The 13062-nt window shown below is 37.0% G+C and overlaps 1 protein-coding gene across 1 annotated transcript in view; it reads right to left on the bottom strand.

Annotated features, from left to right (window-relative positions):
- Positions 1-10660: 10660 nt before the first annotated feature.
- Positions 10661-13062, bottom strand: part of LOC149822557 (Sec23/Sec24 protein transport family protein) — a 49633-nt gene continuing 47231 nt past the window's right edge. Inside the window, exons 11-12 of the mRNA XM_089981633.1 lie at positions 11954-12058; positions 10661-11033 (exon numbers count right to left, since the gene is read on the bottom strand). Of these exons, the coding sequence (XP_089837759.1) occupies positions 10890-11033; positions 11954-12058 (249 nt within the window). The 3' untranslated portion in view covers positions 10661-10889. The remainder of the gene's footprint in view (positions 11034-11953; positions 12059-13062) is intronic.

The following is a 13062-nucleotide window of genomic DNA, read 5'->3' on the forward strand; positions in this document are numbered from 1 at the left end:
GCAGCTCATGTCACTGGCAATGCAGGTAAGTTCTCTACCTTGACTCCTTATCTTTGTAAATCTAATATTGTAACTGGAGATGGGATTCACCACCCTATTTCAAACATTGGCAATGTCCTCATTCCTTTGTCTGAGTCATCTATTTCTTTATCTGCTGTTGCTCATGCGCCAAATATAAAGAAAAATATTATCTCTGTTTCTAAGCTTGTTGACTCTACCAATTCATCTGTGGAATTTACTCCTACTTCTGTCTTTGTCAAGGATCTTCAAACGAAGGAGATGTTCGCTAAAGGAGAGCGACGTGGAAACATGTATGTCTTCAATGAAGATTCAACCTCCAGTGTCCTGAAGCCCAAGTCTGATCATGTCTCCAAAAGCGTCTTAAGTATATCCAAATGTAATAAGCCAGATCTCTGGCATTCTCGTCTTGGTCATTGTAGTCAAGTCTTTATTGAAAAGTTAGTGTCCAATGGTTTTCTTTCAGAGTATGTTTCATCTTTATTGAAGGATAAAATGTGTCCCAGTTGTCAGGTCTGCAAAAGTCATGTACTTCCTTTTCATCAAATAAATAAAAGAGCCTCCATGCCCTTTGAAATAATATGTTCTGATGTTTGGGGCCCAGCCCCCAATCCTTCATCTTCTGGAAGCAAATATTATGTATCTTTTATTGACAGTTTCTCTCGTTTTACCTGGATATTTTTTATGAAACACAAATCAGAGGTTTTTTTCATCTTCCATCATTTTCATGCCTATGTTAAAACTCAATTCTCCCAAAACATTCAAATTCTCCAATATGATGGAGGTGGTGAGTATTCCTCCAAAGAATTTTTAGATTTTCTCCAAGATAATGGGATACATCGTAGAGTTTCTTGCCCGTACACTCCACAACAAAATGGAATTGCTGAACGTAAACATAGACATATTGTGGAAAGTGCAATGTTATGATGCATGATTGTAACTTGCCCATTAGTCTTTGGACAAAAGCTTTTCACATTGCCACTCATGTGATAAATCGTCTTCCTATGTCTATCCTTGAAAATCAGTCTCCCTATTACGTTCTCTTTGGTGCACATCATGATTATGATGAGTTACGAGTTTTTGGATGCACATGTTATGTACACATTGATAAATCCATGAGAACTAAATTTCAGGATAAAGCCTCCATATGTCAATTTGTTGGTTATGCAGATGAACATAAGGGCTACAGGTGTTATGACCCTGCCAATAAGAAGGTTAGGATTTCCAGAAATGTTGTTTTTGATGAAAATAGTTTTCTGAAAAGTAAAGCAAATCACAATCGAGAACATGGTGACGCAGCTGGTAATTGGTATGATCCATGGCTTAGTGCTGAACTTATTTCACATACTGCCGAAGATACTATTTTGATCCCTGAAGGCATACATGGTGAGACAGTTTCAGATGATGCATCACAAACAGCATGTCTGAGATACAAAGGTAATGTGTATACCAGGAGACACAAAGGGCAAACAAATGTGCCTGTTGAAGAACATGTTGCATTGCTTGATAACAAAGAAGCACCAAGAAGATCAGGTAGGATAAGACATCCTATTGAAAAATGGGTTAGTTATGACAACTTTTCTATGGACTTTCAAATTTTTTTATCCAAGATTGAGAAACATGATGAACCACTTGGTTTTCATCAAGCTGTCCAATCCAACAAATGGATTGAAGCGATGAATGAGGAGATCGAGGCACTTCATGAGTGTCAAACATGGGAGATAGTTGACCGTCCTCCAGATAAGAATGTTGTTGGTTCCAAATGGGTATATAAAATTAAATATAAACCAGATGGTAGCATTGAACGGTACAAGGCACGTCTCGTAGCCAAGGGTTTCACTCAAGAATATGGTCAGGATTACGATGAGACATTCAGCCCAGTGGTGAAAATGGGAACTATTCGCATCATACTTGGCTTGGCAATTAAACATGGCTGGACCCTTAGTCAACTTGATGTTAAAAATGCATTTCTTCATGGAAATTTAAAGGAAGAGGTCTACATGGAGCAGCCTCAAGGTTATACAGAGGGAAACCCAAAAGAGTATGTATGCAACTTAACCAGAGCCTTGTATGGTTTGAAGCAAGCTTCCAGGTCATGGTTCGAAAGCTTCTCCTTAGAGATTCAGAAACATGGTTTCTTTCGTTCCCAACTAGATCATTCTCTGTTCATATACAGGAATGATACCACCCTGGTTTTCTTACTCATATATGTTGATGACATTGTGATCACTGGTAATGCTCCAGACCACATTCAATGAATTAAAGTTTTATTGAGTATGCAGTTCAAAATGAAAGACCTTGGGGAACTGAGATACTTTCTTGGTGTAGAGGTGGACAGACAAGATAACAAAATGTCATTAACTCAACACAAATACACTCTTGATCTTCTGGCTAAAGCAGGAATGACAGATTGTAAACCTCTACCTACACCCAGTGTTGTCAACCAAAAGCTCAGTATTTGTGATGGTGAGTTATATCCTGATGCAGTCAAGTATCGCAGTTTAGTGGGTATGTTACAATACCTTACCTTTACTAGACCAGACATTGTATATTCTGTTAATCAAGTATCTCAGTTCATGCATGAACCAAAGACTGGTCACATGGATGCTGTCAAACGCATCCTTCGCTATCTAAAAGGAACAGTAGGCGATGGACTTACATATATTCAATCTTCATGGAAGTCACCAAAACATAACATACTGTCCTATACAGATGCAGACTGGGCAGGGGATCCAGATGAGAGGAGGTCAGTTTCAGGATACTGTGTTTTCATTGGAAGAAATTTTGTCTCATAGAGTAGCAGAAAACAGAAAGTTGTGGCAAGGTCTAGCACAGAGGCAGAGTATAGATCTATGGCAGCCACCACTGCAGAAGTGACCTGGATTAGGCATCTACTTACAGAAATGGGGGAGGATATTTCAAATTCGACACTTATGTGTGATAATAAAAGTGCTATACAAATTGCATTCAATCCCATTCATCATAGTCGAACTAAGCATATTGAGATTGATCAACATTTCATCAGACAAAAGATAGCAGACAAAGAGATTGAACCAGTTTATGTGCCTTCAGAAGACCAAATTGTTGATATGTTTACCAAAGGTCTTACAAGTCAACGTTTCTGGTATCTGAAGAACAAGTTGCACATGGTTCACTCCCATGCACAACTTGAGGGAGGGTATTAGAATATGGGTTGGATATGGATCCATTTAATAAAGGATCCATATCCATTCCCAGGCTTTGTATTTTAATGTAATGAGTTAGTAATACAAGGGCATTTTTGTCCACATGTGAATTATTGTAACCCTATTAAGGCTAATGATGTATTAGCGCAGACTGTGTGAAGGAAACAGGCTGCCGATTCTCAACAATATCAGAGCTCTCTCTCTCTCTCTCCCGTTTTTGATTTCTGCAGGTATTCTAATAAGGGCACTGTCTTATCTCTCCATTACAAGACCTAACATTGCACGTGTTGTTCACATAAGTCAATTTCAACATTTTCCTACCACTGTTTATATGGGAGCTGTTTTACATATTATTAGATATATTAAAACTTTATTTTTCGAGGATTTTTCTTGTCTGCTTCTTCATCTTTAGATTTAATTGCTTATATTGATGCAGATTGGGGAGGAGATCTAAATAACCGACATTAAACTACTGGTTTCTGTGTATTTTTAGGTGAATCATTGATTTCTTTAAGGTGCAAGAAGCAACAGAAAGTCTCTCTCTTATTAACTGAAGTAGAATACAGAACAATGGCTACAACTACTATGGAAGTAGTTTGGCTAAGGAGGTTGCTACATGACATGGGTATTCAGAGTATAGAGGCATCATGACTATGCTGCGACAACAAAAGTTCTATTTACATTGCCAGCAATCGGACATTCTACGAACGAACCGAGTACATTGAGATGGATTGTCACTATGTACGAGAAGAATTCCTATACGGCACTATTGATCTTACATATGTTTCTTTAGAATATAAATTGGTTTCTTTACCAAACCTCTTCCAGCTCCTCAATTTCACTTTCTCTTGGACAAACTTTCGGTTATCCAATCGTAAGTTTGAGGGAGAGTGTTAAATAATGTATCAAATATATAATTTTTATTTTTTTTAGTATTTATTGTATAAGTATTTTTCTCTTTTTATTTTTCATCTTTTTTGGACACTTTTTAGGTTGTATTTGACTAGTCAACTGTTTACTAAGTCAAATATAAAAGAGTCGTTGGGTTCCCAACGGTTCTATTTAAAGCCGTTGGGAGCTCAACCACTCTCTCATTCTCTTGCTCCTCTTGTGTATATAAATATGGGGCATTGCCCTGTGTTATTCACAATCAATAAAATCTTTTTTTCCTCTTGTTGTTGAATACCCTTTTTGGGTATTTTGTGGTTGAACCTTTCTTGGTTTTTGTGAGTGTTCTTCAATATGTTGATTGGAGCTCTTTTGAAGTATTCATTGTTGGAACTCATTTTCTTACAAACAATTCATGTTAAGCGCATATATATATATATATATATATATATATATATATATATATATATATATATATATATATATATAAAAAAAAAATTTCTGTACCCTTCATTCAAACTCATCGGCATCAGACTAACTAAAAATTTTGATTTTTTGATCAAGTTTTAGTGTGATAAACAAAAAAGTACCTCATCTGTTGACTAATTAAAATAAATTTCACAGAATTTAACAACTCATGTTAAGCGCGTGCACACACACACACACACACATATATATATATATATAATTTTTTTATACCCTTCATTCAATCTCATCTGCATCGGACACTCATATTTAATGCATAAAAAGGTAGGTTATTCTGTGAAATGCTACTTCACCATCTAAAGGATGTATCATCTTACAAGCAGAGAGGGCAGCTGTTTGGGCAGTGGTGGATGCCATGTTAACAAGATGCTCTCCACAGATTTTTGCAAGGTGATTGTCATCAATGATGTGGCACTATTCTCAATAACATGGAGGTATTCTGATCATCCATTTAGATGCTTGACAACTTCTCCCTCTTGCAGGACTCGGACTGTGGTCAGAGGCACCACCACCATTGTCGCCATTGTAGGCTTTCCCAAGCATATCCTCAGCCTCCTCCTCCACATGGTCATCAATGATCAACCACAGCACGATCTCCACGTCCCTTTAATGCACCATCAAGAAGCTGTTGAGATCATTTGCCATGGCTGTGTCCATCAAATTACTGACAATAATAGACTGCTGCACTACCATTACAGCATGGTCATCAGCCACAGCTCCCTGCTCACCCCCTTTTTGTGGGCATAGTCTTCTCCATCCGTTGTTGACCTTATAAAACCATACCAGGCTGACAGGAGCTGTCATGATGCATTTTTCATGATTATGTGTGGTCAGTAAGCAATTCTTGATTGTAAGATGGTGGTGGGGAGTTGGAAGAGATCTGCATCTAAGGTTCTTCGTGCCTGTCTCTCTATCCAGATAATTACATGGTGGTTGTGGCATTAGATGTGAAGACAATACGTTCAAACTTACCATCCACAAGCATATACAGTCCTTACAACTGGGGAATCTTTTAGATGTGCAACAAGAGGAAGACCCATCTTTGGCTTAGCCAAGTCAAGATCACAATCATAGGAGACAGGTTATGTATGTCAAGAACTATGAGTTGGTCTCTTACTGCTTCCGAAGATAACATAATGTCTTAGTTTTATTTTTAATTATATCAAATCAAACTTTCTCAAGTCAACTAAATGCATATGTTCTCTTGGAATTCTTTATGCAGGGGCATCAATTGATGATAAACTAATTAAAGCCATTCGTTTATTCAAGCTTTGTGCTACATAAATTCATAGGTCATTCTTGTAGATCAGCTGAAAAAATGGCAGTCATTCACTAGTTTCCTTTCAGACTAGAATAATTTAACTATATTGGCTTGTTCGAGAAAAAAAAAAGAAACCTACATGGGCTTGTTTCAAGTTACTCCAAAAAACATAAGGAACATTGTTCTATTTCAAACTTTCTTAACAATGAAACTAAATAACCTTTTAAGAAGCCAAAAGTGACTTGTGAATGTCACCAAGTTAACCGGATGTGGTAAGTTCGAAACCCCGTGAGTGGTGTCCCTTGCTGCAAGCTCGGAGCTGGGTGTGTACTCCCCAGTGGGCATGGAGGACTCGAGGGTTTTACCAACCGGAGGTTTATCCTACACTACAGAGTAGTTTGGTGGCCAGTGTCAAGTTTTCTTGCAAGAGCTCTCTTGGTAGTAAACTCGAGCCTTTTGATCTTGTTAGTATCCGGTATTAATGAAGGTACGGAACTATTCTGTATAAATTACCTTCTTTTCATTTATTATTATTATTTTGTATATCAGACTTTGTGAATGTGATCTACAAGGGTTGTTTAGTAGAAAATGAATTTTGAATCATGTGATTGTGACATGTATGAAGGTTTTTTAAGGCCTTCAAAAAGCAATGTACCAAACTTTTACCGATATGATCCAAGGGCTGATTCTTAGCAAATAAACCATGCTGAACGCATCTGTGGTTAGTTTGAGTTGATACAGCTTGGACCTATAATTTCAAGTTCCACAGTTATTTGCATTCATCAGTACCAGATATAAACGCCCTTCTGGTCTGTCTTCCTTAGATTCAGACTGTATTAGTGTATGACTAACCCATTCTTGAGTCTTGACCAGTAAAATTAATTTCTTATAGGATTCAAGTTCAATTTCATAGCTCACTTCACAACAGTGTGATCTAGAATTCAATTTCATAACCCATGTTGTAGGTCTTGCTTGACCAAGTGAAACCTCACTCAACTCAGTATTTTTAGGATACTTTCAAGTCAAACTGCACTTATGGGTCAAACAAATGCCCAACCTGAATCCTTGACCCACTTATGATGGGTTAAGGCTCAGATGCAAAAAGATTTTTTTTGTTTTGGAAATAAAAGGCTGAAGTGAAAGTGGGCCACGTAAGGGCGGGTAGTCATGGGCCCCACCGGGTTTTGCCTTGCTGGGGGTGTCCATTAAGTGGTGCAGTTCTCGGCGAGGGTTCGTCGTAAAAAAAGAAGGCTGAAGTGCATGCAACGTTGGCAATTTGCCATTCATAATTTACGACTCCTGGAACAAATATAACATTTAAAAAAAAAAACTATAGGAACAAATATAACATTTTAAAAAAAAACTATATTTTGCAAATAGTTACTGTTTGAAATTTGGAGTGTCGCAGACTCACAAGTAGATTTTGCTTTACTTTATTTTCCTAATTACATTCTTCAATACTCCCCAAATTCTACAGCCCTATATTCAGCATTCATGCTTGAGTTTGGTCTATTTTTATCTAAAGCTCTGTCACAAGGACACGCCATTTTGGGTGCATATCGCTGGTGACAAGAGTGGGGACACTGACAAGTACGGCATTATATTAATATTTTAATGATTTTCAATGTCTTTTGATAAAAACATATTTTTAGTATTACAATATCAAAATATAGTTTTTATTGATTAAAAAATATGTATCCTCGTGCCCTGTTTTTGAAAAGATTCCAAACCCGCATCGTGTCCTGATTTCCACGAATCTTTGTGACAGCTAAAACTAAATTCTCTCTCATATGCTCAATTTCCATGTTAGTAATCTCAAGGCACTATCTACAGCTTGCATGTGGGAACTTATTGGTTCATGCATATGTTTAACTTGGTATATCTGCAACAATACCATAGCTTAACGATTCTCAGATAGATACTCTTTTACCTACCTATCTCCGGGATAGCATTTGCTAACCTCGTGGGTAAGGAAACCCCTAGTTGAAACTCATAAGGGGGGGGGGGTGTTGTTTTGAGCAAATCTGACCTCATGGATGTGTTCAGCATAGACAAAATAGTAGGAAACGACGCTTGGATCATAGTTTTCTTCACATAAAAGTACATTTTTTTGCTTGAAAATTTGATAAATTGTAGGCCGTTGATTATTCAACCGTAGTAAAATCTCACATATACCTTGGAAAAACATGATCCAAAGGACAGTTTCTGCTAAACTTAATAAGTAGACCACATCTGAAGGTCAGATTTGCAAAAAAAACTGAAAATAAATAAAATAAAGTTGCATTTTTTCACCCAGGGGTTCCTTATCCACGACGGTAGCAAACATTACCCCTTGTTTCCTTTAAAGGTTTACCTCCATTTTTCGTGAGTTTCTTGATTTCAGTCCGGGGGAGTGTAACCTTACACTGACATTATGGTTTCCTTCAATAGACCAATTACATACTCTTTTTGTGATATCACAATTCCTTTGGGAGACCTATGCTATAAAAATGACACCTAATAAAATTCAGGTATCGTATGTCAAAGATGTTACTTAGATTATTGGTTTAACCATAGAAAAATTTTCATTATCTCCCAAGTACTATTATATCATCTACACAGACGACCAAGATCGTACACCTTTGTACTAATTTTACAAACAATATAGAATAAATGTGATCCTTCGATACCTAAACTTTATAACGACTTTAAACATCTTGATTTCCTAACTCTATAATGACTTAAAGCGTCCCAATTCAAACCTATTCATTCCTTATTTTTCGACAAATCTCATTTATGGAGCCACTTAAATATTATGTTGAAGGTCTCTACACAAGCACATTTTCCACATCAAATTGATCAAAAGACAAAGACCGATAGGCAACAACCCAAAGGCTACAGTTTTGCAGAAGGCATGAAGGTTCTTAAATAATAGTTTCATAAATCTGGTTGTAGGCCAATTATAAATAAATTTCTCTTAAAAAAAATATGGTTGTAGGCTTGTAGCCAAAGCCATAAAGCTTGCCTTGTACCTTTCCACTAAACCGTTAAAGAGTAAAATTTCGATCTATGCATCCAAGCAGATTCTCACAAATTTTGCTTATATGCCTTGTACCTTTATTGTTGTCCACTGGAGAAAGCAAAAGGATCTCTTAGGACCTCATACAGTGAATAATAGCAGAATTTTTTTTCCCCCACTGATTTATTCTCTTTTTTTTCGACAAAGCACTGGTTTATTTTCTTGTTAATGTCAAACCAACATCAAATTTGCACATATCATGGTGGACTTCATTTTGTAGGCTCTACTCCAGGTTACCCTATCAATAATCATCTGTTAATCAAGGATTGGGAATCTCTTAATGTTCAATGTAGGTAATCCACTGACATTGACCCATACCAGTATAGAATGCGAGGATGCTCTGGGAGAGAGGTGACCACTTCAGGACCATGCGACCATCTCTCTCTCTCTCTCTCTCTCTCTCTCTCGTAACCAAGACTCACGTGCTCAAATCTTGGTGACTTAAACCAAACTAAATGACAAACACTTCACATACCACATAAAAAGACAAACACGATTAATAAGAAAAAACGTATCATAACTTAAAAACCCTTAATTCCTGCAATTAGCTCAACTTAGCTGTCTCAACAGAGGTTCAGTTGATAATGAGGCCAGGTTGAGTCAGTTTTGCATGAGTACCTTGAGTTCAGGTCCTTCCGAGCACGAAACCACAACCCAATAAAAAGTTACTCATCCTGTGTCAGTCCAAATCTAGGGTAACCATAAACTGAGTGCAGTAAAGCATATAATGATTCGAGCAGCAATAGCGCATGTTCAAAATTACTTCAGCCAAAGCAATCCCGTGCCTTGATGAATTCCCACCAAAATGATTCTAGTGCAACTTTTCCACATAGGAATGATGCATAGGCGTGATGAATTCACTGCCAAACATAAGTGAGTAAAAATTTGAAACAAAAAAATGCACAACTATTAAATATGCTCTTTCTTTTCGCTCCTTGAACTGCTTTCACGTGTGCATCCATCCATAAGCAGATATGCACAAGCAAACACCTTGGAGAATCAATACCACATATGGTAAGCTTACATTACCCAACTATTGATCCCATATATATATATATATATATATATATATATATATATATATATATATATATATATATTTTAAGTCAAAATTGATACAGGATAACGCTAGTTCACATTATGCTGTTTATCCTTTTGTACAAAATTGGGAACAAGTTTAAAGCTCACACACAGAAAGTTGAAATGAAACTTTGGGGAGAAAAAAACTTTGAATAGCATCACCGGTGACAGCGAACAAATATCAGGACTTGCTTTTCAAACATAAAACCAAGATCAATGTACCATTCACCCATACTTTATCTAGAATAGCCAATCACCTCCAGTCTATCTACTTATATTCTTCAAGGTTTTGCTAATTTGAAGTTTGAACCCTTTTCAGGAGTTTTTCTTTCATTCTAGCTCAGCAGGGATGGGCAAGTGGGAGCTGGCTGGACTTTACATTGGGTACTAGACTAGAATTGAAGAAAAATTTTGGTGACAGGTCTTAAGAACGTGACTTTGTCCTCCCTTGTTAGGCAAGAGAAGTTTAGGCAAACAACCATCAGCTCTTTAATGAATAGGAGTATACAGATACGTGGCTCAATTAAGCCTGCTGTATCCACAGCACCATATTCCTAGATCTACTGCTGAGTATGGCTTAATTTTATTTTAATTGGTTTCTTTATTTCATCCATTCTATGGCCCTTCAAAAAATGAGGCAAATTACCAACATCGTTTGAACGGTTGAACCATAAACTCAGGAGCTGACAAATACGTTATGTAAATGATTTCACCAATTGTAACAAGAGTACATAAGCAGAAAGAGAAACATTTTCGTAAATATACACCTGTTTTACAAGGATCAACCCAAAACCAAATAAATTTAATTAAATAGAAGATAACAAATTTAACAAGCAAGAAAAAAACACTTCCTACTGTACAAGAGAAGCTTTCAATAATGAAATTTATGCAATTGGTATAATGTCATTACCAACTATTGAACAGCAAGCCTTTGGAGATGATCCAGGAAGACTTGGAAACTGACATCATCTGTGAAAATGATATCTCCGCCTGGTGGGGGCACTGTGTCAGAGTTATAGGTGGCAGAAGGATTCAATTTTGCCAGTAGAAAACGGGCCTAACCAAGCCAATAAGAGGGTGAAAATTAGTCGCTGAAGTAAAACCAATACAACAATTCTCTATAAGCAACACAAAATGAATTAACATCTCCAACCTTCTGCAACAGATGATTTATAAGATCATGCTAAATAGAAAATGGCTGACGCCATATTCGAATGCAACCACGTTGACTGGAATTTATTCCAATCTAATAGGAAATGGCCCCATGCTGAGGTTAGACTTGCAGAGATGTGCCAAAAAGATGCTCAGAAATGTAAGTGGGAGAGACACCCTAAGTGGAAACTTTCAAGAGATGTACATGCTAGAGAAAGTATAAAGGATTGATGAAAATGCCCCTTTAAACCCATTTGTTTATCTAAATCTCCAAAACTTCCACATGGAGCATATATCAAATATGCCACGACTGTCCAAAATATCACAAGATTATACTAAAATAATGATGTAAACACCAAAGCTGAAGATTTTTCATTACAACTATTGCAAAAATTTTCCTTGCAGTATGTTTGTCAGGTGTTATTTAAGCATCCCAACAGTATTGTATAAATGCATGCAACTTTGGGTTCAGCCACAATCTGTTCCCCATTTAACAAAGGGCTCAGGCCATCTGATTGACGTTGATAGGACATGGTATAACTGATCCAAGCAACCAGTGTTGAAGACAAGTAGAGTACTCGGCTTCAATCAAGTACCAAATCAGTCTCACCAATCCAGAGTGAGACCCACTGTAAATAAGACATGGACAACACCCCAAGTAAATGCACCAAATACTTGTATACTTGACACAACAAGCAGCTTAGGGCCCATCCATGTTTCAACTTTCAAGAGATCCATGATTTTAGGCTCAGCTGAAACCTCTGTTATCATAGATTAGTAATCTTTTCTCCAAAACAAGACAAGAAGAAAAAAAGGGAGAGTTACCTGGGAGCCATGCTGATCACATATAACCAAACGAGGAACCGGAAAACGCTCCCTTATTATGACATCTGCCTCATCACGGGGCGCTTGAAGCAATTGAGCAAACACCTGCAGGCATGGCAGTTAGTTTAATTTCTGCAAAATATAAAACATGGCTATCTCATTTTTCTTATTTACGCATATAAGATTGTGGTTTTGTATTTTGTGGTTCATCTTTTACTTTTTCAAATATAACTGGCTCTGGTAAGGCTATGGTTGGATTTACAGGACTGGCTGGGATTGGTCCTGCGATTTCACCCATTGATCAAATCCAGCATTAAAAAAGAAAGCAAGGAGAACCCCATAATTCCTACCAAAATTGGAAGAGAAAAAAATATACATCAGAATGGCCAACTGTTTCTTTTTACACCAAGATACAGTAGAAACTGTTCAGGACAATTACTTCCAAGACCTATCAAAGAGCTTTCCGAAGAATTCCACCACAAACTAAGGGCAAAGTTGCACAATTCATTCTATGATCACATGATCTGAGACGTTGGATTGCTGAAGGAAGAGTGTGCCCATGATTAAACACCCCATAGAAAAAGCTTGTAACTAAACCTGTTTACTTGATAAACAATATCCCTGATTCTGAAATGAAAATAATAAATGCACCACTTGAAATTTGAATCCACTTTAGGGATATAGCAGTAACTCAAAGTATGGCAGGAACATGAAGGATGCACAATATGGTACGAGAGCACAGAAAGATTTTATACGCTATATGCCAAAAAATTATGAACGAGGCTCAATTTTCATAACTTTTGATGTATTTGGTAGCTGAATTCTTCCACCTCTTTTTTCCCCTTGTTAACTTTGCAAAAGAATCAAATTTTGGTGAAAAGAAAAAAGAAAAACAATATTGAATGTGCTAGAATGTACAGAAGATATAAACTTGGTTGAACGTGATATGAAATAACTTTGTTGAATACTACAGAAAATCCAACCACAACATAAAGGAAAAAAGAAGGCAATCATAGCATGATGTTCCAGCAGGCCTAAAACTAAAGCAAAAAGATACCAACAAAAGCCAAATGTATTAAGTTGGCTGAAACAATTTTGTGCTTGTTATG

The sequence above is a fragment of the Nuphar pumila genome, chromosome 11 (genome assembly GCF_984573655.1).
Source record: "Nuphar pumila chromosome 11, dmNupPumi1.hap1.1, whole genome shotgun sequence".
Taxonomy (NCBI): Eukaryota; Viridiplantae; Streptophyta; class Magnoliopsida; order Nymphaeales; family Nymphaeaceae; genus Nuphar; species Nuphar pumila.